This window comes from Trachypithecus francoisi, unplaced genomic scaffold (genome assembly GCF_009764315.1).
Source record: "Trachypithecus francoisi isolate TF-2019V2 unplaced genomic scaffold, Tfra_2.0 Lachesis_group13, whole genome shotgun sequence".
In the NCBI taxonomy this organism is placed as follows: domain Eukaryota; kingdom Metazoa; phylum Chordata; class Mammalia; order Primates; family Cercopithecidae; genus Trachypithecus; species Trachypithecus francoisi.
In genome coordinates this window covers 16,949,990-16,972,479 of record NW_022681458.1, presented here as the reverse complement: position 1 = coordinate 16,972,479, position 22,490 = coordinate 16,949,990, and the positions used below count along the sequence as shown (strand labels likewise).

General features: G+C 39.5%; 1 protein-coding gene across 2 annotated transcripts; it reads left to right on the top strand.

Moving 5' to 3' along the window:
- Nucleotides 1-5,273: 5,273 nt before the first annotated feature.
- On the top strand, nt 5,274-18,087 carry MRPL44 (mitochondrial ribosomal protein L44). 2 transcript variants are annotated; one of them, XM_033230057.1, is made up of 5 exons: nt 5,274-5,537; nt 7,426-7,894; nt 11,979-12,157; nt 15,871-16,081; nt 17,862-18,087. In XM_033230057.1, exons 1-4 carry the CDS (start codon nt 5,359-5,361, stop codon nt 16,040-16,042), a joined length of 999 nt encoding a protein of 332 aa, XP_033085948.1. In that variant the 5' UTR covers nt 5,274-5,358; the 3' UTR covers nt 16,043-16,081; nt 17,862-18,087. The 2 variants fall into 2 exon arrangements, with proteins under 2 accessions (XP_033085948.1, XP_033085947.1); XM_033230056.1 differs by lacking the exon at nt 17,862-18,087 and having other exon boundaries at nt 15,871-16,722.
- The last annotated feature ends 4,403 nt before the right edge of the window (nt 18,088-22,490 follow it).

The following is a 22,490-nucleotide window of genomic DNA, read 5'->3' as shown; positions in this document are numbered from 1 at the left end:
CAGGCTAGCCATTTGCCTGTTGCTATCAGATCCACTCTATGTGTACCTCGCTTGGTCTATATTGCAGGGGGTTGACTTCTGCAAACTACATATCCCAGACTTGCTTCCTGATACGTTTGTATGATGGAGGCAGTGGTGGAACATTGGAAGGTAGGAGGAAAGAAGAAACCAGGGTATTTCTCCTCCACTGTTCCTGCTTAGGGAGTGTGCCTTCTCTGTGGCTCCAGTCCCCACTGGCTATAGCTTCCCTCTTTTGTCCCAGCCCTCAACAGGCAGTCTCTGCTGGGCTTCTTGGTCCCATTGGGCTCACCTAACTCCTGTGCTCGTACCATCTGTTCCCTTTGTCTCTCCAGTCTTGCTGTCCCTAATCTCTTAAGCCTTTCAGTTCTTCTAACACCTTTGTAACTAGTTCCTTGTATTAAATTTCCTTCCTGGAACCATCTGGTGTGCCTTTGCTCTCTTGTTAAGACCCTGACTGATACAATTATGGTGATACTGTTACTTAACTTATAGTACTGTTAAATTAAGTTTGGACTAAAGCTTCCGCTGTACATATTTTCATTTTGGCCTAAAGGTTTCTCAGTACACAATGAACTGTAACCTAACTTGATGTGTAAAAGACTGTCACTTGCTCTTGTAAAAGTAGCTGAGTCTCACCCAACCACAGGCAGCCCTATTTAAATAAAGCAGACACCAGCTGTTTCCGTACCTCATTTGCATTTTCTGTACATACTTTTTCCTTTTACTGTCCATAAATGTTATCTGACCATGTGACAGTCCTGGAGTCTTTCTGAACGTGTTCTGGTTCTGGGGGCTGCCTGATTCATCGTTCCTTGTTCAATTAAACTCTTAAATTTAATTGGTCTAAAGTTTTTCTTTTAACGCCGTCATGAGGATTGTAGGACATAACTCACTGAGAATATGACATTACATATGTAAATTATAAGGCAATATTTCACTAATTATTTTCAAAAAAGATATAAACCATGTAATGATATAAATGATAGTCTCATAAATAATAACTTATTCGTATGCAGTATCCAGATTATCCAGATTCTTTTTTTTCCCCAAGACAGAGTCTTGCTCTGTCACCCAGGCTGGAGTGCAGTGCTGCTATCTCCGCTCACTGCAACCTCCGCCTCCCAGATTCAAGCAGTTCTCCTGTCTCAGCCTCTTGAATAGCTGGGACTACAGGCACAAGCCACCATGTCCAGATCATTCTTGTATTTTTAGTAGAAACAGAGTTTAACCATGTTGGCCAGGCTGGTCTTGAACTCCTGACCTCATGATCCACCTGTCTCGGCCTCCCAAAGTGCTAGGATTACAGGCATGAGCCACTGCGCCCGGCCCAGATTCTTAAATTTATAACTTGTAATGGCTATAATTTGGTTAACTCCAATCAAGAGGAAATACTTCAAAAACTTATCAGTGTCTTTCAACAGTTGTTATAACGTATACTTAATCAATGTTTATCTATTCAATACATGTTAAATCTGTGGAATAGACTGAAAATGAAGTCTACAGTGATTTATTGCTTTTGGACATGCTTCGTCTCCTTGGGCCTTGACAAAAGATTTGGAGACACAATTTCACCCGAGAGAGGAAAGAAGACTTGATAATTTTGTTCAGTAGTTTTGCCAGGAGTTCTTTTAACCCATCCTCTGGATTTTACCCAAGGTTTACACTGCAGACCAGCATAATGATCACATTGCAAAAATCTCAAACCACTTTTACAATGTTTTATTTAAAAAGCGAAACAAAAGTGTAAAGTTTCAATATTATAGTCATAGTGGTCTAGTATCTCTACTTTCCCCCTCATTACCAGTTTTTACTTATTTTTATAACCCTTTAAAATATTCCTTTTTCCTGTCATAGGCATCCCTCTCTCAGATCCAAACATTGCTCAGTTTAGCAGAAACATTAAGGAACATGGGTAAAGTGGAAACACTGTGACATCTTCCCTGATATTCCCTGAACTTGTTTCTCAAAAGGATCCCTAATGACAGGAAAGAGGATCTGTACCTACAGGGGTTAAAGGGTCAGGTAGCTTTCACTTTTTGGAGGGGAATTTACTAAGTCATCATCATTCCTGATGACTTTGTGCATGTTATGGAATGTCGTTCCTCCTTTCCATCTCTTCTGCATCCAGCAAAATCCACACTTCCATCTAGACCCAGCACTCTGAGGCCATCCCCTAAGTCTCATGAATATACAGTATTTTTTATTTTGCCATTTTCATCCAGTTGATTTGACCCTAAGTGTATTAATTATCTGTTGCTATGTAACAAATTACTTCAGAACTTAGTGGCATAAAGCAACAAATGTTTACTTATTTCCTGAGGGCCAGGAGTTTGGGAGCAGCTTAACTGGGTGATTCTGGCAGAGGGTCTCTCATGAGGATGCAGTCAAGACATTGGCCAGTAGGTAGTCATCTGAAAGTGTGACTGGGAGTGGAGGATCCATTTCTAAGACGGCTCATTCATTCACATGGCTGTTAGTGAGAGGCCTCAGCTACTCATCACATAAGCTTTTCCACATAGTTTCTTAGGCAACATCATAACATAGCAGCTGACTTCCCGATAGGAGACTAATCCAAGAAATACAAGGTATCTGACCAAAACGGAAGCCATGATGTATTTTATTACCTAACCCCAGAACTGATAAAAACATCCATGGTCTATTGGTTACACAGACGAATCCCAGCACAATGTGAGAAGGGAATATACAAGGGTGTAAGTACCAGGAGGTGGGGCTTGTTGAGAGCCATCTTGCTGGCTGCTAACACACCAAAAAAGTTTTTGCTTCCATAATTCTGAATTAACAGAGTTATATTAACACTGATGCATTTTTTTTGAGAAAATGTTTTCTGGAATAAGCTCCATGAAACCAATTAAATGTCTTGATCAATTTTCTATACAGCTCAAGTATCCTATTTCTAATTGTATTTTCATATTTCTATTGCTTACTTAATGTATTTTCTTGAATTTTTTTCCACATTTGTTTCCTAAGATGTTATTCGTTGCTCAGGTTTACTAGGGCTTTTTTGCTAATCAGTTTTACTATCGTGAGTTTTCTGTTGTGGCTTTTAGATCTATCAAGTCAAAATTTCCATCAAGTCAAATTTTCCAAAGGTAGGTTGAACAGATGTAACTTTGGTGAAGACTGATTCTATATCGATATTTATCAGTAACTCCAATTTTGTATTTTTGAACAGTTTTAACTATAGTAATTTTCATCCTATGGTAATTATTTCTGTCTGTAATTTTCCTTATGAGTTGGATTAAAGGCCACTATTTGGTAGTTATTCCTTAGCTAATCTATGAAGTAGTGGCAAGTAATCTCAGGGGTTCAGAATTGCTTCACCATCCAGGAAGGTCCTATAGCAGAATTCACTAACTTTGTTATCCATCTTTCTGTGCCCTGTATTCCAGCTGCCCTCACCATCGCTGAAGGAATATATAAGCAATATCCCTGGCATCAAAACACAAAAAGTTGAAGTGTTCCCCAAGGGTCAAAGTGAACCCTCAATCACCTTACCTCCTCTTCCTAAGTGCGACTTTTCCCCACCCTTGCACCTGACCCTAACCCAGTGAAAACCTGAAAGTTGTTGACATCTGTGAGCTTTGATCAAATTAGGGCTACCAGCAGGTTAAAGGAAAAATCAGGTTTTTGAGGGCCAAAAAACACATTGGCCTTTTTCTTCCTTAAAGTTTTCTGAGCCTGGGTCCTGGAACCAAGTGCTCCTCCTATTATGTGTTTATTGAATAAATTAACAAATGTATGAGCAAATTTTTAAAAACTGGTTAATTCCTGAGCTCCATGAAGGGCATTGGTAGGAGAAATCTTTTGAGAACCTACATTTTTTTAATCTGCAAATGATGCTTTCATTGTTGTATGACTGAGAAACTCTCAACACAGAGACACCTCATTTTAACTTGACATGATTGTGCTACAACTGGCTTTAGATTATTTTTCCTAATAAATGAAATTCTACAGAAATGACAGTTCCCTGCCTTTTCTCCTACCATTTATTGGATTGATGTTCCATGAATTTTCAATACTTTTCATACATTATAACAAGGTCAACTGTAACCTCCTTTCACCCCTTCTTGGAGAATTTCCTTCAACCGTGTGAGCTCAGTCCCTCTTTTGCTCTCTCTCTTCCCAAAGGGAACCCTTTTATAAGCTGAGATGAACCATTTAGATTCTCCCTTTGGAAATGGTCAAGCTGAGAAACCCAAACTGAGTTGTATGATCCTGGCACTGAAGATTCTCCAGCTAAGTCATAACATGCCTGTGGTCTGTGTTTCAGAGATGAAGGTAAGTGAGCTGTATCTGGGGAAGGGAGCTGGTACCAGGCCAATTACAGTAACCACGGAAAGAGGCGAGGAGAGCCACCAGGTACCTGCAGTGGAAATAAATTGAAAAACCACTTGGTGGTAACTGGACCGAAGAGGAGGTTTGTGGAAAGAACAATCAAAGACACAGGAGTTCAATCTGGGTGACTGCTGGAGACACAGATGCCTTTAAAAAATAGATCTCAGAAAGCATTGCCTCTTTGAGAGTCTAGATGTTCAGCAGGCAACTCAAAACGGGGAATTCAAACAAGCCTCCCTTTGTGACTTAATACGTTCTTTTAAACATTGTACTGTATTAACAGTTTGATAGGAAAGCAATAGACTTACACTGTTACAGAGTGTTAAAGAAGGAAGAAACTAATTCCACTGTTACCGTTTTATGATTCTTTTTTCCAGTCATTTTCTGGATGTTTAAAAAGATGTACTATTAGATTGCTTTTAAAGAAAAATTTTAATTTTGGATAAGCCAACATTTCTGAGTCTACGGTTTCCAAAACTCCAAGGCTTTTGGAGACGTGCTGGGTCAAAAATAGAAGCTCGGTAAATACTTGCTCAATAGTGGCTGTACTGATGGCGTGGAACACTAAATATAAATTTAAAATGTTTTCTTTTTTGAAGGTTTAAATGTTTCCTTAACTTGAAAGTGAAACAGATTTTTGTTTGTTTTGCTGTAATGAGAGAAGAAGGAACAAGAGAGTAACTGACAAACTGACTGGGTGAAGCAACCTCTCCCAGAAACTTTTGAACGCAAACGCCCTCAAGCCCGGATCCTTGGAAAGCAACTCCAACTGAGGCGAGAACCAGCGCACGCGCAGCACCAAGGCGGCTGCCGTCACCCCGCCCCAGGGCTGTATCCGTCCCCGCCCTCTCTCAGTCGCCCCGCCCCGGGGGCTGTCTCCGTCCCTGTCCTCTCTCCGCGTCCCGGGTTCCGGGGGAAGTGTGTTACGGGGACACTGGCCCGACTACTTTCGTTCCGTCCTCCATCGCTTTCTCCCGTGCAATGGCTACCGGGCTGGTAAGATTGCTGCAGCAGGGGCCTCGCTGCCTCCTTGCTCCAGTCGTCCCCAAGCTGGTCCCTCCGGTTCGGGGAGTGAAGAAGGGATTCCGCGCCGCCTTCCGCTTCCAGAAGGAGTTAGAGCGGCTGCGCCTTCTGCGGTGCCCGCCGCCGCCCGTGCGCCGGTAGGAGACACCTCGGGAAGGGGTGTCAGGGTGGCAGTCGCAGACACTGGGTCTTCCTCCTGCGGCGTTGTGCCTGCGGCTGATGCGCCCCTGGATTAAGCTTTAGGAAGTTTGCGATAGAGACACCCGTGAGCTGTGGGCGCGTGGCCTGAGGCAAAGAAAATGGATTTGTGCCGCGGGTAGTAGAGCTTCAGGCTGCTCCTGACGTTTTGAAACTACCATTTAGGATTTTGTCTCCTGGAAATTGGGAGAAATGGGGCTGGCCGGAGGTCTTCCTTATGTGAACTTGGGTGTTGTGGCCCCCATTTGTAATACCTGAGAATTCCAATAAGCGAGAAGAAAGCGGTCCACAGCATCGTAAATTAAGGAGAAAAAAAAATTAATCTACAACCTGAAGTCTGCTGTCTAGAGAAAAAGGAAAAAAAGTTAGCTTTAGATTTTTGCCCTAATTAATGTTGTTCTGGTAACAGGTTTGGCAGAGAGACAAGTTTTTATGGCTTCAAATCAGATCATACTTTACATAATTTAAATTCCTTCATCTTCCTTTTTCTCTTTAATAATGTGTCTTTGACATGTTGTCATGGCATTACAAAGAGATGTACCTCACTCTTTTTTATGGCTCTGTTTATGGACCTATGAGCTCCATATTATTGCCATTAAAACCTGTGTAACAGCGTGTATCTTTATTTCACCTTTGGGGATGCATATGTAGTATGTAATTTTGAATGCTATTAGTACTTTAACATTGCCCTCCAAAAAATGTTGATCCACTTTGTACTCCTACCAGTAGGAACGGTCTTCTAACAGATAAGATTATGGCAAAAAATAAAATCTCTTCTTAATTCCCATTCCCTTGTTTATTATAAGGTTAAGTATTTTAGACTCTCAAAGTTGGAAGAAACTTTATGGGTTGTATAGATTATATAGGTGTATACATTATATGTATATCTTATGACTTTCAACCCAGCTTTTTATACTTTGCTTCCCTTTGTTTCTTAAAGGGCTTTTATATTGTGTTATGTGTAAGTAATCCAGAGATGACTTAAAGTATACAGGAGGATGTGCATAGGTTATATGCAAATACAGGTATACCTCATACATATTGTAGGGTTGGTTCTAGACCATGGCAATAAAACGAGTCACATGACTTTTAAATTTCCCAGTGCATACCTAAGTTATGTTTATACTATTCTGTAGTTTATTAAGTGTGCAGTAGTATTGTCTAAAAAGCAATGTATGTACCTTAATTTAAAATACTTTATTGCTAAAAAATGTTAACACAGAGACACAAAGTGAGCACATGCAGAATTGCTACAAACCTTCAGTTTGTAAAAATAAAATGCAATAAATCTGTGAAGCACAATAGACCAAAGTACAATGAAATGAAGTGTGCCTGTACTACACCATTTATATAAGAGACTTGAGCATCCATGAATTTCAGTATTCAGGAGAGTCCTTGGAACCAATCCCCTACAGATATTGAGGGATGACCGTAAATATAACATACCTAGTGTTTATGGCTTGACTCTGTGAAATTATCATTTGTTTCATACTTAGGTGTAAAACATAGTTTCATGGTTAGAGCAGAAATAAGGAACCTAAAAGTTAGGCTAATGGCTTAGTCTTTTATATTGAAGAACCAATTTCATGTGACAATTGGATCAAAGGGAAAATTAATCCGATCATATATGTAGAATATAGCAAAGGACTTCCAATATTTATCTGACTTCAATCTTAACATTTAGAATATCAGCCTGGCATTAAAAAGAAGTATAACCTTCTTTCATTTCCTTTATATAATTAATAATGTTACAACACAGTGAAAAATTTTTATATCACAGTAACAGGTTGTTCTCTTTACCATCTCTTACTGTCTTTACATTTTCAGTTCCGAGAAGCCGAACTGGGATTACCATGCAGAAATACAAGCTTTTGGACATCGGTTACAGGAAAACTTTTCCTTAGATCTTCTCAAAACTGCATTTGTTAATAGCTGCTATATTAAAAGTGAGGAGGCCAAGCGCCAGCAACTTGGGATAGAGAAAGAAGCTGTGCTTCTGAATCTTAAAAGTAATCAAGAACTATCTGAACAAGGGACATCTTTTTCACAGACTTGCCTCACACAATTTCTTGAAGACGAGTTCCCAGACTTGCCCACTGAAGGCATCAGAAATCTTGTTGACTTTCTCACTGGTGAGGAAGTCGTGTGTCACGTGGCTAGAAACTTGGCGGTGGAGCAGTTAACACTGAGTGAGGAATTCCCAGTGCCCCCGACTGTATTACAGCAAACTTTCTTTGCAGTTATTGGAGCCCTGTTACAGAGCAGTGGACCCGAGAGGACTGCGCTTTTTATCAGGGTACGTAATTATTAATTGGACATGCTTGAGAAAGACAGAAGGGAACATTTTCTTTTGTCATTCGCTTCTTTGATACATCACCTTGGAAGTGAATCTTTGTCCCAAGAAAAACTGAGAAAAACCTAAAGCTTTTTTATGGAAGGGCTGTCGTTATTCCAGTTGTCTCTTACTGTGGATATCATAAAAAGTGAATAATAAATTGTGGGTTGTGATTTCTGAAGGACCGCAAGCCATGTCATCTTTAAGTATACATCCTTAGGGCCAAGGATACTGCCTGCATGAGAGATACTCAGTAGGTGTTTGGTGAATGAATGAAGTCAAAGGACACTATGCAGACACCTGTGCTTCAGTACCAGCTGCTGTCTGCTCTTCCAAGTGATGAAATCTTGGATTTCAAGTCCCTCTAATGCCTCACTCTTTGTTAGCTACTGACTTAGCTAATTCGGTTTCTTAATTGGTACAACTTGACTCCCACTATCCTTTTGTAATTTATTAACTGGGAGAAGTTTTATCCTCTGCCATTGGATGAAAACATGAGATTTCGTTCACTTTTTCATAATAGAGAGTCCACATAATACCTTTAAGTCATAAAGACAGTTTTGATTCAAGCATCTATCTGACTGACATTCAGTCTTTAAACCAGCATCACATGCTATTGGAATCTGTTCATTTAGTTTTGATGCCAAGTTTGATAATTTTGTTAGAGAATATCTGTATTTACTGACACTTCAGACTTTGTTCATAGGTAAGACCTATCTTTCTTCCCCCAATTAGTTTTTTTCTATAGAAATTCTGACAAAGTCCTCTTTGATTTCCATTCTCTTTACTATAACCTCTGGAGTTTAAATAATTTTTGGTCACCATTTTGAAATTCTACAAGGTAGTCATAAAACTATGTTGGAAATATTTACCATATCTTAATGCCTCTTAGCAGTTCCAAGTAAAGATCTTACGAAACATAGATAATTCAAATATCTATTTATAAGTTGAGCTTTGATGTCTCTCATAGTAGAATTGACAGGTTTGGATTGTCCTGTTTCATTTGTTCATCCACTTAATGTTGAGTGCCTTACTATGGGCCAGGCACTCTGCTGAGCTCTGGAGCCACAATCTAAATAGGATTTGATCCTACTCACAGCTTATTAGTTAGATGGAATGCAATGTGGAAGTGCTTTCCTAGAGGTGTTAAGATGCAGAGTGAATTCAGAGGAGGCAACAACCAACTTTAGTAAGGCTAGGAAAGGTTTTATAGAAGCGATTTGTGCCCCTAAAAAAGATGTTTTGGGAAGACAATGTCAAGGATGAGCTTGTGCTTGGGAACTACAGTTAATTTTTTGTGACTGGATCATATTGCATTTGGAGAAGTGATCAGAGCTGAGTCTGGACCTTTAAGAGCCAGTGTACAGAAGAGCCAACAGTGTTACTCAGAAAGTGGTTTGGGCGTCAGTATCAGCATCACTGGAGAACTTGATAGAAATGCAGATTCTCAGGCACCCCCTCAGCGTACATAATCTCTGGGAGTAGGACCTAGGAATCTGTATTTTTTTTATTTTTTGAGACAGAGTCTGCTCTGTTGCACAGGCAACAGTGGTGGTGCAATCTCAGCTCACTGCAAGTGGTGCAGTGGTGCGATCTCAGCTCACTGCAAGCTCCGCCTCCCGGGTTCACACCATTCTCCTGCCTCAGCCTCCCGAATAGCTGAGACTACAGGCGCCCGCCACCACGCCTGGCTAATTTTTTCTATTTTTAGTAGAGATGGGGTTTCACTGTGTTTGCCAGGATGGTCTCCATCTCCTGACCTCGTGATCCACCTGCCTCGGCCTCCCAAAGTCCTGGGATTACAGGCGTGAGCCACCGCGCCCAGCCGGAATCTGTATTTTAAGTAGCTCTCCAGGTGATATCTCTGCATCTGGAAATTAGAACAGCACTCTTAGCCATGCTACAGAGTATGTATTTTGATGATCTTGTATAGTGACAGCTGGAGTTGTTCTAAGTGGGAGGTTTTTAATGATCAAATGTCCATTTTAGAAACATCATTTCTTCATACCCCTTCCCTATTCTGGGGAGATGAAATTGGAGTATTCAACTCACAGCCTACTAGAAAGTTCTAATAATAAATTAGTAAGACCAGGAGCAAATAGCAAAAAATAGAAGGTAATCACTTAAGAAAAATTGAGCTTTCTTTCTGTATTCCTACTAATATCTTTGATGGTGGTAAAGAGTTGTGTTTCCTTACCTTACACTTGGTTATTCTATATGATAGATAGCAGTTCAGTGATTTTTATGTATGTGCATATACATACATATCCCATAAGGCATATCTACTTCTGTACATTAAAACATTTCAGAATCCCCTACTGAGAATGTATTTATACATTTTTTTTTTTGAGACAGCGTCTCACTCTTGTCCAGGCTGCAGTGTAGTGGCACAATCACAGCGCACTGCAGCCTCGACTTCCTGGGCTCAAGCCATCCTCCTATGTCAGCCTGCCTAGTAGCTGGAACCATAGGCACGCGCCACTACGTCCAGCTAAATTTTTTTTTTGTAGAAACGCAGTCTCATTATGGTGTTCAGGCTGGTCTTGAACTCCTGATCTCAAGTGATTGATCCTCCCACTTCGGCCTCCCAAAGTGCTGGGATTGTAGGTATCAGCCACCATGCCCGGCCTAATATTTTTTATTAATGAAGTTGAAAGTGTTCTGGTGCTTGGAGGAGTGTTGTAATGAATTGACTTCATTTCATGAACTAAGGGGTCTTTTTAAATTTCTTCCCTCCTGCCGCCATCCATCCATCCTGTTATCGTATTACTAATGTTTGTTAATACAAGTTAATTTCAATATGTAAATTGCTGTAAATTAATGTTTGCTTCCGTAGTTTCTATACAGCATAATGCTTTTTACTGGCAAAATCAATTCTGCTTTGAATGTTCATAATTTCTCAGTTATCTTAGTCATATAAATAATTACTAGTATGTTACAGTTTTAAAAGTTTATGTGAAATTATTAAGCGATTTTTAAAAAATTATTTATTATTAATTTTTGAGACAGAGTCTTGCCATGTTGCCCAGGCTGGAGTGCCATGGTAGCATGATCTTGGCTGACTGCAACCTCCACCTCCCAGGTTCAAGTGATTCTTGCACCTCAGTCTCCCTTCTAGCTGGGTTTACAGGCATGCACCATCACGCCTGGCTCATTTTTGTATTTTTAGTAGTGACATGGTTTCACCATGTTGGCCAGGCTAGTCTCAAACTCCTGGCCTCAATGATCCGCCTGCCTCGGTCCCCCAAAGTCCTGGGATTACAAGTGTGAGCCATCTTGCCCGGCCAAGTTTTTAAAAATATTATTAATGGAGGAAGTATTGTTATCTAGAGGTTCTGAGTGCCATTTTACATGAGTTTCTATGAGAAGTTACTACTTTTTATTTGTTAACTCAGTTCTTTAAATATTTTTTTCTTACTAGTAGGAATATAATTCTGAATTATAAGATAGGGCAGGGTGTGGTGACTAATGCCTGTAATTCCAGTACTTTGAGAAGCCAAGGCAGGAGGATCCTTTCAGCCCAGGAGTTGAGACCAGCCTGGGCAACTTATGGAGACCTCGTCTCTACAAAAAATTTAAAAACTAGCCGGGTATGGCGGTGTGCACCTGTAGTCTCAGCTGCTGAAGAGGCCGAGCTGGCAGGATTGCTTGAGCCCAGGAGGCCGAGGTTTCAGTGTACTTGTGATCACACCTTTGCACTGTAGCCTAGGCAACAGAGTGAAGCCCTGTCTCAAAAAGAAAAGAAAAATTACAGGATTCTACCTTCTGTGGAACTTTGGTAGATCATAGTGCTTGAAATAGGTTTCTTGGGCTTTCAAGTTTTTTTAATCCAACTATGATTTTTGTAATAAAATGTATGTAAAAACTGGGGGAATGAAAAAGAATAGTACATTTTTGTCTTTCGTTTCCCATTAAGTTTTAAATTTCTGTTAAAAATGTACTCTCTGGCTTCTCTAATTTAAAAAGTGTAAAGAATATATTTTGAATTGTGGTCCTAATATTCTTTCTACTAATTAAAATGTGTAAATTGTATTTTTATATGTAGGACTTCTTAATTACTCAAATGACTGGAAAAGAGCTCTTTGAGATGTGGAAGATAATAGATCCCATGGGGCTATTGGTAGAAGAACTGAAGAAAAGGAATATTTCAGCCCCTGAATCAAGACTTACAAGGCAGTCTGGTGGCACCACAGCTTTGCCTTTGTATTTTGTTGGCTTATACTGGTTAGTGAAATTTTAATCATAACTTTATAACTTTGAGGAAATCCTGAAAACAGACTCCTCACAAAGCCTTAAAAACAGACTCTTGGCCGGGCGCGGTGGCTCAAGCCTGTAATCCCAGCACTTTGGGAGGCCGAGACGGGTGGATCACGAGGTCAGGAGATCGAGACCATCCTGGCTAACACGGTGAAACCCCGTCTCTACTAAAAAATACCAAAAACTAGCCGGGCGAGGTGGCGGGCGCCTGTAGTCCCAGCTACTCGGGAGGCTGAGGCAGGAGAATGGCGTAAACCCGGGAGGCGGAGCTTGCAGTGAGCTGAGATCCGGCCACTGCACTCCAGCCTGGGTGACAGAGCGAGACTCCGTCTCAAAAAAAAAAAAAAAAAAAGACTCTTCACATTCCATAAGGAATGTTAACATAACCTCTTCAAATTCCTTAAGGTAACTTCTAATTGCATTAAAATATTTTTTAAAAAATCTCTTCCCCGTGTTATTATTTACTACTTCCCTTCCCGCTAGTTATGCTTAGGGGAAGAATCTGAATTTTGCTAATGGTGGCTTTTGTCAGCCAACAATATTTGCTATAGACTTTCAGTATGTTATCTTAAATTTTTCTGTGTAAAAGTACAAATGTTGACTTGTTCATGTTACAGATTGAACCTTAATCCATTCTTGTGAGTAGCTTCAACTGAGCCTAGATCTGGAAAAGGAAGGGCCTTAGTTATCCATCAAAATGTATAAATCAACCCATGTTGAGAGCTTTTTAGTTTTGGTAGTAAAAAGTTGACCTGCCCCAAATTAATCTCAGATGTTAAGATTAAAGTGTTAAATGTGAATACTGAATATTTAAAATAGCTAGATTAAGATTTGGGTAAATATTTTTCAAATCCTTGTATCACGAAAGATTTTATAAGTATAAAAGAAATAGAAGTTACCATATGGGGAAAATGGATAGTGTTGTAAAAAGTTTTATTTATTGAAATGCAAAAACAATGAGCTACTCTTTGTTACTTATCTGATTGGCAAACCTTTTAAACATATCTTTTATCATCAGTTTATACACTGCTGATAGGAAAAAAATGTACCATATTTCTGTGAATAATTTTGACGAAATGCCAAGCATCTTAAAATTCTTTGTGTTCTTTGATTTTGGTATTTCAACTTTTGGTTGTTTGCCTTAAATTTGCAGACAAATTTTGTGAACAAAGACATTTGTTGTTTACCTCTTTATGCTCCATACATTGAACAGTTGCTGGGACGTGGTGGTCAGTAAATAGTTGTTGAACTGAAAAGCAATTAGAAATAAATTTGATATTCCACAAGAGGGAAATGATACATGTACATGATGTAATATGTAGTACAGCTATTACAGGCAACATTTTAAAAGAATTTTTAATGAGATTGGGACATTTTAGAGAATGATCTTTTATCTAAAAAAAAAGTAAGAAGTCATTTGCCATATCACTACAGTGATTACTGTTGAGTAGTAGTGTTTTTGTAGGTTTTACATAATGAGTTTTTAAAACATGATCAATGATAAAACCAACATTAGACTAAAAACAAAATTCTATGCTTGTTATTCACTTTAAGATGACTTTTTCTGTTTCTCAAGATTTGTGCACATTTGTGTTTATTATTATAAAGTTTAACTTATATAACCTGTTTCATTTCCAATTATTGTCATAACAGATGTTTTTAGCAAATTTATTCCATATTGTTGTTCTTTTATTTGTGTAGCTTCACTAGTTTTTCTTTAATTTGGCTTCAGTCTTCACTTTCAAATCAGCTTATATTGAATCTGATTTAGTAAATGCAGTTGCTGTGCATGAAACTTTCTGGAGATGCTTCTTTTTTTTTTTTTTTGAGACGGAGTTTCGCTCTGTCGCCCAGGCTGGAGTGCAGTGGCCGGATCTCAGCTCACTGCAAGCTCCGCCTCCCGGGTTTATGCCATTCTCCTGCCTCAGCCTCCCGAGTAGCTGGGACTACAGGCGCCCGCCTCCTCGCCCGGCTAGTTTTTTATATTTTTTAGTAGAGACGGGGTTTCACCGTGTTAGCCAGGATGGTCTCGATCTCCTGACCTCGTGATCCACCCGTCTCGGCCTCCCAAAGTGCTGGGATTACAGGCTTGAGCCACCGCGCCCGGCTGGAGATGCTTCTTTTAATTGCACAGATGAAATTTTAGGTCAGAAAATTTCCAGAAAGTAGTTAAATATATTTCAGAAGTAGCAAAACAAAAAAGATTATAGTTATTTGATGTGCACATTCTACATTCTTTGCTCCCTTGAAGGAACATTTCACATTTTTTAAGAAGATAAATCGTTATGATATAGAAATACCAATAAAGCAAAGGACTCCTACCTTAGATTTATCAATAGGATACTCATAGCCAACATTGAGTGTTACCTCACTTGGAAATAAATTAGAGTGGATTAGACATATATGAAATAATTTTAAAATCTGAGCCTGTTTTGAAGCTCTAACTTTTTTTTTTTTTCATTTACTATTTTTTTTTTTTTTGGAGGTCTCACTATGTTGTGCAGTCTGATCTCGAACTCCTGGGCTCAAGCAATCCGCCTGCTTTGGTCTCCCAAAGTGTTGGTGTTAAAGGTGTGAGCCATGGGGTGGCCAAGGCGGGCGGATCACAAAGTTAGGAGATGGAGAGCATCCTGGCTAACACAGTGAAACGCCCATCTCTGCTAAAAATACAAAAAGCTAGCCTGGTGTGGTGGCGGGCACCTGTTGTAGTCCCAGCTACTTGGGAGGCTAAGGTGGAAGAATGGCATGAACCTGGGAGGCAGAGCTTGCAGTGAGCTGAGATCGCACCACTGCACTCCAGCCTGGGCGACAGAGCAAGACTCTTTCTCAAAAAAAAAAAAAAAAAAAAAAAATGTGTGAGCCATCACGCCCAGCCTAAAGTTCTTAATTTGAAATATAGAACTGGTTTCTCATTTGTGTTAAAGTTTAGATAACAAACTCAAAAGGCATAATTTTTTCAATAGAATCTTTTGCCAAGTTATATCACACATTAAAAATAAAAATAGTCATAATTCCTGATAATAGTTTTACTAGTTTCAGGGTTTTGTAAGGAGATATTTATTTACATATTCTTCCAATTCTGTCATCAACAATTGAAAACATAGATACTACTTGCTTTTTTGACTTGATAGAGTTGTATATATTTCTAATGAAACATGAGTGTATCTTTGTCTAATTACCATATGTAATGAACTTGCAACAAATCTAGTTAAAATCCAAAAGATGGCCGGGCGCGGTGGCTCAAGCCTGTAATCCCAGCACTTTGGGAGGCCGAGACGGGCGGATCGCGAGGTCAGGAGATCGAGACCATCCTGGCTAACACAGTGAAACCCCGTCTCTACTAAAAATACAAAAACTAGCCGGGCGAGATGGCGGGCGCCTGTAGTCCCAGCTACTCGGGAGGCTGAGGCAGGAGAATGGCGTAAACCCGGGAGGCGGAGCTTGTAGTGAGCTGAGATCCGGCCACTGCACTCCAGTCCGGGCAACAGAGCGAGACTCCGCCTCAAAAAAAAAAAAAAAAAAAAAAAAAAATCCAAAAGATGATCTATCAAAGCTATTGTGTTACTTCTAATGTGTGTTACTGAAATAAGATGTAGAAGGCATAATTGCTTTATAACTACTTTGTATACTGTCTTATAATATTCCATGTAATTTAAGACTATTATTTGTTCTTTTTCTAGTGATAAAAAATTGATTGCAGAAGGACCTGGGGAAACAGTATTGGTTGCAGAAGAAGAGGCTGCTCGAGTGGCACTTAGAAAACTTTATGGATTCACAGAGAATAGACGGCCTTGGAACTATTCCAAGCCCAAAGAAACCTTGAGAGCAGAAAAGAGCATCACTGCCAGCTAGCCAGCCATGAATGTGGCAGCCTGAAACTTGAGACTGAAAGTGAGATAAATGTCAAAGGTGTTTCAAGCGAGACATTTTCAAAATTGTGAAGAAATAGGTGTTTTTTTGGTTTGTTTTTCTTTTCTACTGTGTTTCCAAAATTAAATAAATGTTAATCAAGTCACAGTGTTTTTGATTTTGTTTTTCTAAAATCTTGGTGTGATCAAATCTTTTTTTTTTTTTTTTTTCCTTGAGATCCTTACTCTGTCACCCAGGCTGGACTGTAGTGGTGCAATCTTGGCTCACTGCAACCTCCATCTCACAGGTTTAAGCGATTCTTGTGCCTCAGCCTCCCTAGTAGCTGGGATTACAGGCATATGCCACCATACCCGGCTAATTTTTGTATTTTTGGTAGAGATGGGGTTTCTCCATGTTGGTCAGGCTGGTCTTGAACTCCTGACCTCAGGTGATCCGCCTGCCTTGGCCTCCCAAAGTGCTGGGATTACAGGCATGAGCTACTGTGCCCAACCAGATCAAATCTTTTCTTGACATTTTTACAAGAAATTTTCCTAAAGTTCTTGATTTAATTGTATAGAATTTGTATAATTAGGTGTATTTTATTTGCCTCTAGCTTTGAGGTATCATAATTTATGTATCTTATGTGAATTTTTTGCTGTAATACCAATAACTTTTTTCTCCACGTTACATTGCATTTTAATTTGATATACCCAGTAATGGCAGGAGGTTGATGAACTTTGCTTCTGTAATACAATTTGAACTGAAATAGTAATGTTAAAACTCTTTGGGAAATGCATAGTATAGATTATAAGTAGGCAGCTATTTACATGATCCCTAAATTCTAAGTTTAAAATTCTGTATACTTCTAGTATGTTTCTTATTCAGTTTCTATTATAAATAGCAGGAAAAGGCAAATGTTACGTTTCTCAGAAATTGCCTTTTCTAAGAAGTTGAAACTCAAAAACAGCTTAAAATGTTAATGGTGAAGGGAAAATAAAGCATATATTTCAGTTCAATTTAGTATTCTAGTCATAATAGTATGTATCAAGCACTCTTCTAAGTATTGGAACACATTTAATTCAGTAGAGAGGTTTTGGTATTCTAATCCTTTGTGGTCAGTTCAATAATCCCCTAACTGCAAATTCCTTTTGATTTATCATTTTTTAAAAACTTTTCGGCAACCGTTATTTTTAGTTTGAGTCTTCCAGTAGTCACTCCCAGGGGTTAACAAGAATAGCAGGACCTACGAGTTGAAAATAGAAAAGAGGTAAAATGTTAAAACCAACAGCACTTTTACCATGAATTAATTAATTTATTTTTTAGACGGAGTCTCGCTCTGTTGCCCAAGCTGGAGTGCAGTGGTGAGATCTTAGCCCACTGCAACCTCCGCCTCCTGAGTTCAAGGGATTCCCCTGCCTCAGCCACCCGAGTAGCTGGGACTACAGGTGCATGCTACCATGCCCAGCTAATTTTTTGTGTTTTAGTAGAGACGGGGTTTCACCATGTTGGCCAGGATGGTCTCAATCTCTTGACCTCGTGATCCGCCCACCTCGGCCTCCCAAAGTGCTGGGATTACAGGCATGAGCCACTGCGCCCGGCCTGACATTTTTTAATAAAGAAAGATAAAGGAACTTTGAAGCGCCTTTCCTGAGACTGGCTAGGAAAGTGGAACTTGAGTTATATTACAGGGTTTATAGCTCCCAAAGGTAAAGCAGAGACTGTTTTTGGAGGGGAACATTTGAAAAATAACTAGTTGACTGAATTGGTAGGTTAAAAGTAAGTTAAAGTTGACCCTTGAACAACGTGGGTTTAAATATTACAGATCACTATGTATACGCGGATTTTCTTCTGTTTTTGCCACCCTGAGACAGCAAGACCATCCTCTTTTCCTCCTCCTCTTCAGCCTACTCAACGTGAAGACAAAGATGAAGAGCTTTTTGATCATCCATGTCCACTTAATGAGTCGTAAATATATTTTCTCTTCCTTTGATTTCCTTAATATTTTTTAGCTTACTTTGTTGTAAGAATAAAGTTTATAATATGTATAACAAAATGTGTTGATTGTTTATTAATATATCATCAGTAAGGCTTTCAGTTAGCCATAGGCTATTAGGAGTTAAGTTTTTGGGAAGTCAAAAGTTATATACAGATTTACTGCTACATGAGGGGTCAATATCCCTAATCCCTGCATTGTTCAAGGGTCAACTATATTTTACCCTTTTTTCAGAGTTAACTTCAAATCCTAGTAATGAAACACAAGGATAGAGGGCCAAAACCAGTGGTAAAATGCCATTTATGTGTGTTACAAGTAAACATGATTCGATAAGCATCTCATTGGTACTGTAGGAGAAAGGAGATTATATGACGAACTTTTCTGGAAAGCAAAAGACGTCTTATGACCACTTATTCAGCGTCTGTGAGATGACAGAATCTAGCTGTAGTACGATTCTAATTTTTTTTACGGTAAACATTAAGAAAGTCTAGAGAATTCATTTGCAAACCCAGTAATCCTTTTTCACCCCAGCTAAATAGTGCTGATTGTGCATTCCCAAATTTCGCCTGCTCAGGGGAGTTTGCAGGACCTTAACCTACACTCTTGGAGGGGAACTATCCTTTTAGGTTTTCAAGCTTTTAAACCTTGAATGCTTCCAAATTTACATGTGAGACAAGTCTAGCTCTAGTTGATAAAACTACTTTGCAAGTAGAGATCCATATGCCTCTTGTAGAATGTAATTTCAACATATTTCTAAGTAAAGGCTTCTTTGAACTTAAGTTGTACTTTTTAAAAGCACCCACTAAAATAGGGTAGAAATGTAGAAAATTTAGAAAAATTGACATACAGTTTCAATTGTGTATCAAATATAGCTTGAAATTTGGAACCAGTCTGTGAGTAGCTATTTGTCCTATGAGCCTAACTGCATAAATATGATATGTAGGCAGAAGGAACATGTGAGTACAAGGGTGTCGTCAAATGGTGCATGTGACCAAGAGCATTCAGTGACCATGTGAAGGACTAGCTTTTTGACTAATGCCTCATCCATGTTGAGAAGACAGTCATAAGACTGGAAGGAAGCACTGACATTTGAATTTAGGTTCACACCAGAGAAAGACATTAGTCATTTATTTTGAAATTCTGACTTTTTCCACCTTTTCCCACTCTCTAGTTCCCTGTGCCCAAAGTATAATTGTACCAAAAAAAATCCCCTAGCCAAAAATGCAACATTAATGTCTACAAACTTAATTACATAACCCCTATTCTTTTAAATTCATACACTTTATTGTATGCATATGTATAATGAGGAATATTTTTCTCAAAATGTTGCATGTGGTCACAGGAAAGTAAACTAGAAACTAATACTAAACTCCAAGAAAGAATGGAACAAATGGGAGCTTTTTGTGTTCAGCGCTGTACTGATTTTGGCCACAAGATGGTGCTGTAATCCTATTGCACAATTCAGTATGTGACGGGCCATTATGGAGAATCTATTTTCTACCGATACAGGAAAGATTATGTCTATATGGCACGGGATTACCATGAAATATGACTTTTCAAGGCCCCTTTCGGCTCTAATGTTCCATGAATACTTCTTCAGGAGCCAGCTCACCTTGTTCTTCTCTCGCCTTTGGATGTTACAAGAATTTGATGTATGAACAATGCACCTCTGATGTGAAGGTATGGATTTTTGAGCTCTTTTCTATTCACTGAAAAGAAGGAAGACTGCAGGGCTGCCATACATAAAACTTTTATTTTTATTTTTATTTTTTTTCTTTGATTTGTAAAGAAAAACTTTTAAAAGACTTTTTTGCAGGTCTCTTCTTGCTGTTTCTTTCTTCCTACTTCCTTTTGTTGATAGGAGAAGATGCACTGCGGAGGCAAGGGAATTCTGCGTCCATCGGGACAGTTCCTGAAGCCAGACATAGACAGTCTTCCCATCAGGGCGGCCGGCTCACAGCATCCCTCAGCAGAGGGGTATGCACTGAGGATGCTCAGCTGCTGGCATGCTGCCCAAGTTCTCCATCCTAAGCCCACTTTGTTTTCTTTCCCTTCAGTTCATCCCTGTTCCATCTCCCCCAGTCTTCGTTTGCAAAGTTCCTCAATCATTTCCTCTGGGACCTAGAGGCTCTTAACTTTGGTTGGGTATCAGAGCACTTACTTGAAAGCCATGTTTCTCTCTGTATAATACCAAGAATGATTACTAGATCTAATCCCATCATGCACACTAATCACAATTTTTCCTGGAACTTATGCAATCAAAAATCACAATCACACATGCTCCTGAAAAAAGAAAGATGTTTTGGCATTGGTGGTGGTTGTGCTTTCCATGAATACTTACTTGTCCATTTATCTGCCTGCCTGTGAGTGTTTGCGAACTGCAGAAGACTAATGGTTTAAGAAAACTTTCTGGGACAAAAACAATTGGGGAAATTAAAAACATGAACTGATTCCTTCTTCAATTGAGGAAGAACTAACTACATTATTTGATTATTCAGAGTATCTTTTCATCTGAGCTGTTGCATATTAAAATCGCAAACGAAGGCCTGGCACAGAGGCTCATTTGCAGGTAACCTCAGCACTTTGGGAGGCCAAGGTAAGAGGATTGCTTGAGCTCAGGAGTGAGACCAGCTGTGCAGCATAGCAAGACCCTGTCCTTATTTTATTTTATTTTTAAAATTTTAAAAATTTCAAATGAACTCAATTTGCTCTATTCTGATCCTCTTTTTTTGCAGAAGACGTGAGTAAAGAGGTCATTGGAAGAATATTTCCGAGAGGGGAAGAGTTTGACTTTCTGACGATGCTTCCTGTGCATGAACTATTGATGTCAGCATTTTCACACGAAGACGTATCAGTAAGGGCCAGGAGACTTTTAGCAATAGACGTACACAGTTAATAAGACAAATCTAATTTTAAAACATCAGCTGACCATCTTCAGATGAACTGACTTGACAGTGATGTTCGGGTTCCTGGCCGTCCACCACCAGGACTCTGTTCTTGGTCCTGGGATTTTTTACTTTTTTTTGTCTAGGAAGGATACCCATGGAGGCCTGCCACGCTTCTCTTGACCTTTGGCAAGAGATTATAAACTTCAGATGAAGGGGGAAATTTAAAATTTCATTTTCATTTTGCCACCTAGTAATTTTTTTTGTTTGTTTTAGAGATGGGGTCTCAGTAGGTTGCCCAGGCTGGTCTCAAACCCTTGGGCCTCCCAAAGTATTGAGATTATAGGAGTGAGCCACTGCACCAGGCCCCTAATAATAATTTTATCTGCAAACATTAACAATGTACTTGGTGTGATGAAGAACGGTGATTTCTGATTTTGCAGATTTCTCATTTAAATCACACCATCTCTATTTTTATCTTCAAGATTCAAGAGAAGGTCAAGATGGGATCATAAACTTAGATGAAGGAGGTATGGCACTAAGAAATTAAAAATCTCACTTCCATTTTGCTACCTAACCATACTTTTATCTGAAAACACTAACGATGCATTTGGCGTGATGAAGAACAGCTGTTTCTCATTTTGCAAATTTCTCATTTAAATCACATCTCTGTCTCTTTTTCTTCAAGATTTAAGAGATGGTCAAAGGCACAGTTTGGGAATCCCCAGAGAAATGGGGCTCTAAAGCTAGTAGTGTCTTCCACTCTGGCCTCCCAAAGCAGACTCTCAGTAGGCAAATGACACAGTGTCTTTCAATGTTCACAGGAGGTCGAGGACATAGAAGTCACCTCCCAGCTTACCCAGCTCTCACCTCTCTCCCAGCTGTCACCACTGATCACTCTTAGGAAGTGGGCAATTGCTCATCTGCTGGCCCAGGGGAAACGCCTGCATTCCTGCTCTTTCTTACTCCCTCTGCATGTGAAGCTCATGTATTATTCAGTTTTTCATTTTCAGAAAACAGCACTCCCGGTACAAAGGCCATTCCCTTGGGCCTCTTTGTAAACTTCTGTTATGATTGGGATTTTCTTTTGCTTCAAAATTTCCTGTCATATCTCCTTTTTAGGACAGCGTCAAAGGCCAGTAAAGTCGGAGCTTTCAGTGTATTTGTGTCAGTACCTACTCTCTTCCTCCACGGTGTCCAAGGCAGAATCGGAAGTACCCATCTCAGGACCTGTCAAAAGAATGACTACACTGATGGTTTGTCTCAGTTTTAACAAAGGTCTATCATTTTGTTACTTTAGGAAAACTGCAGCCTGTCTCTTGTTCAAACTCAGTGTGACATCTAATCTATATGATAAATTATTTGCTCAAACATGTCTATATACTGAGGCTGGAGGACTGCTTGAGGCCAGAAAATTTGAGAGCAGCCTGGGCAACACAGCAAAGACCCCCATCTCTACAAAAAAAATTTTTTAAAAAAATTACCAGGTGTGGCAATGCATGCCTGTAAGTCCTAGCTTTTCGGGAGGCTGAGGCAGAAGGGCTGCTTGAGCACAGGAGTTCAAGGAGTTCAC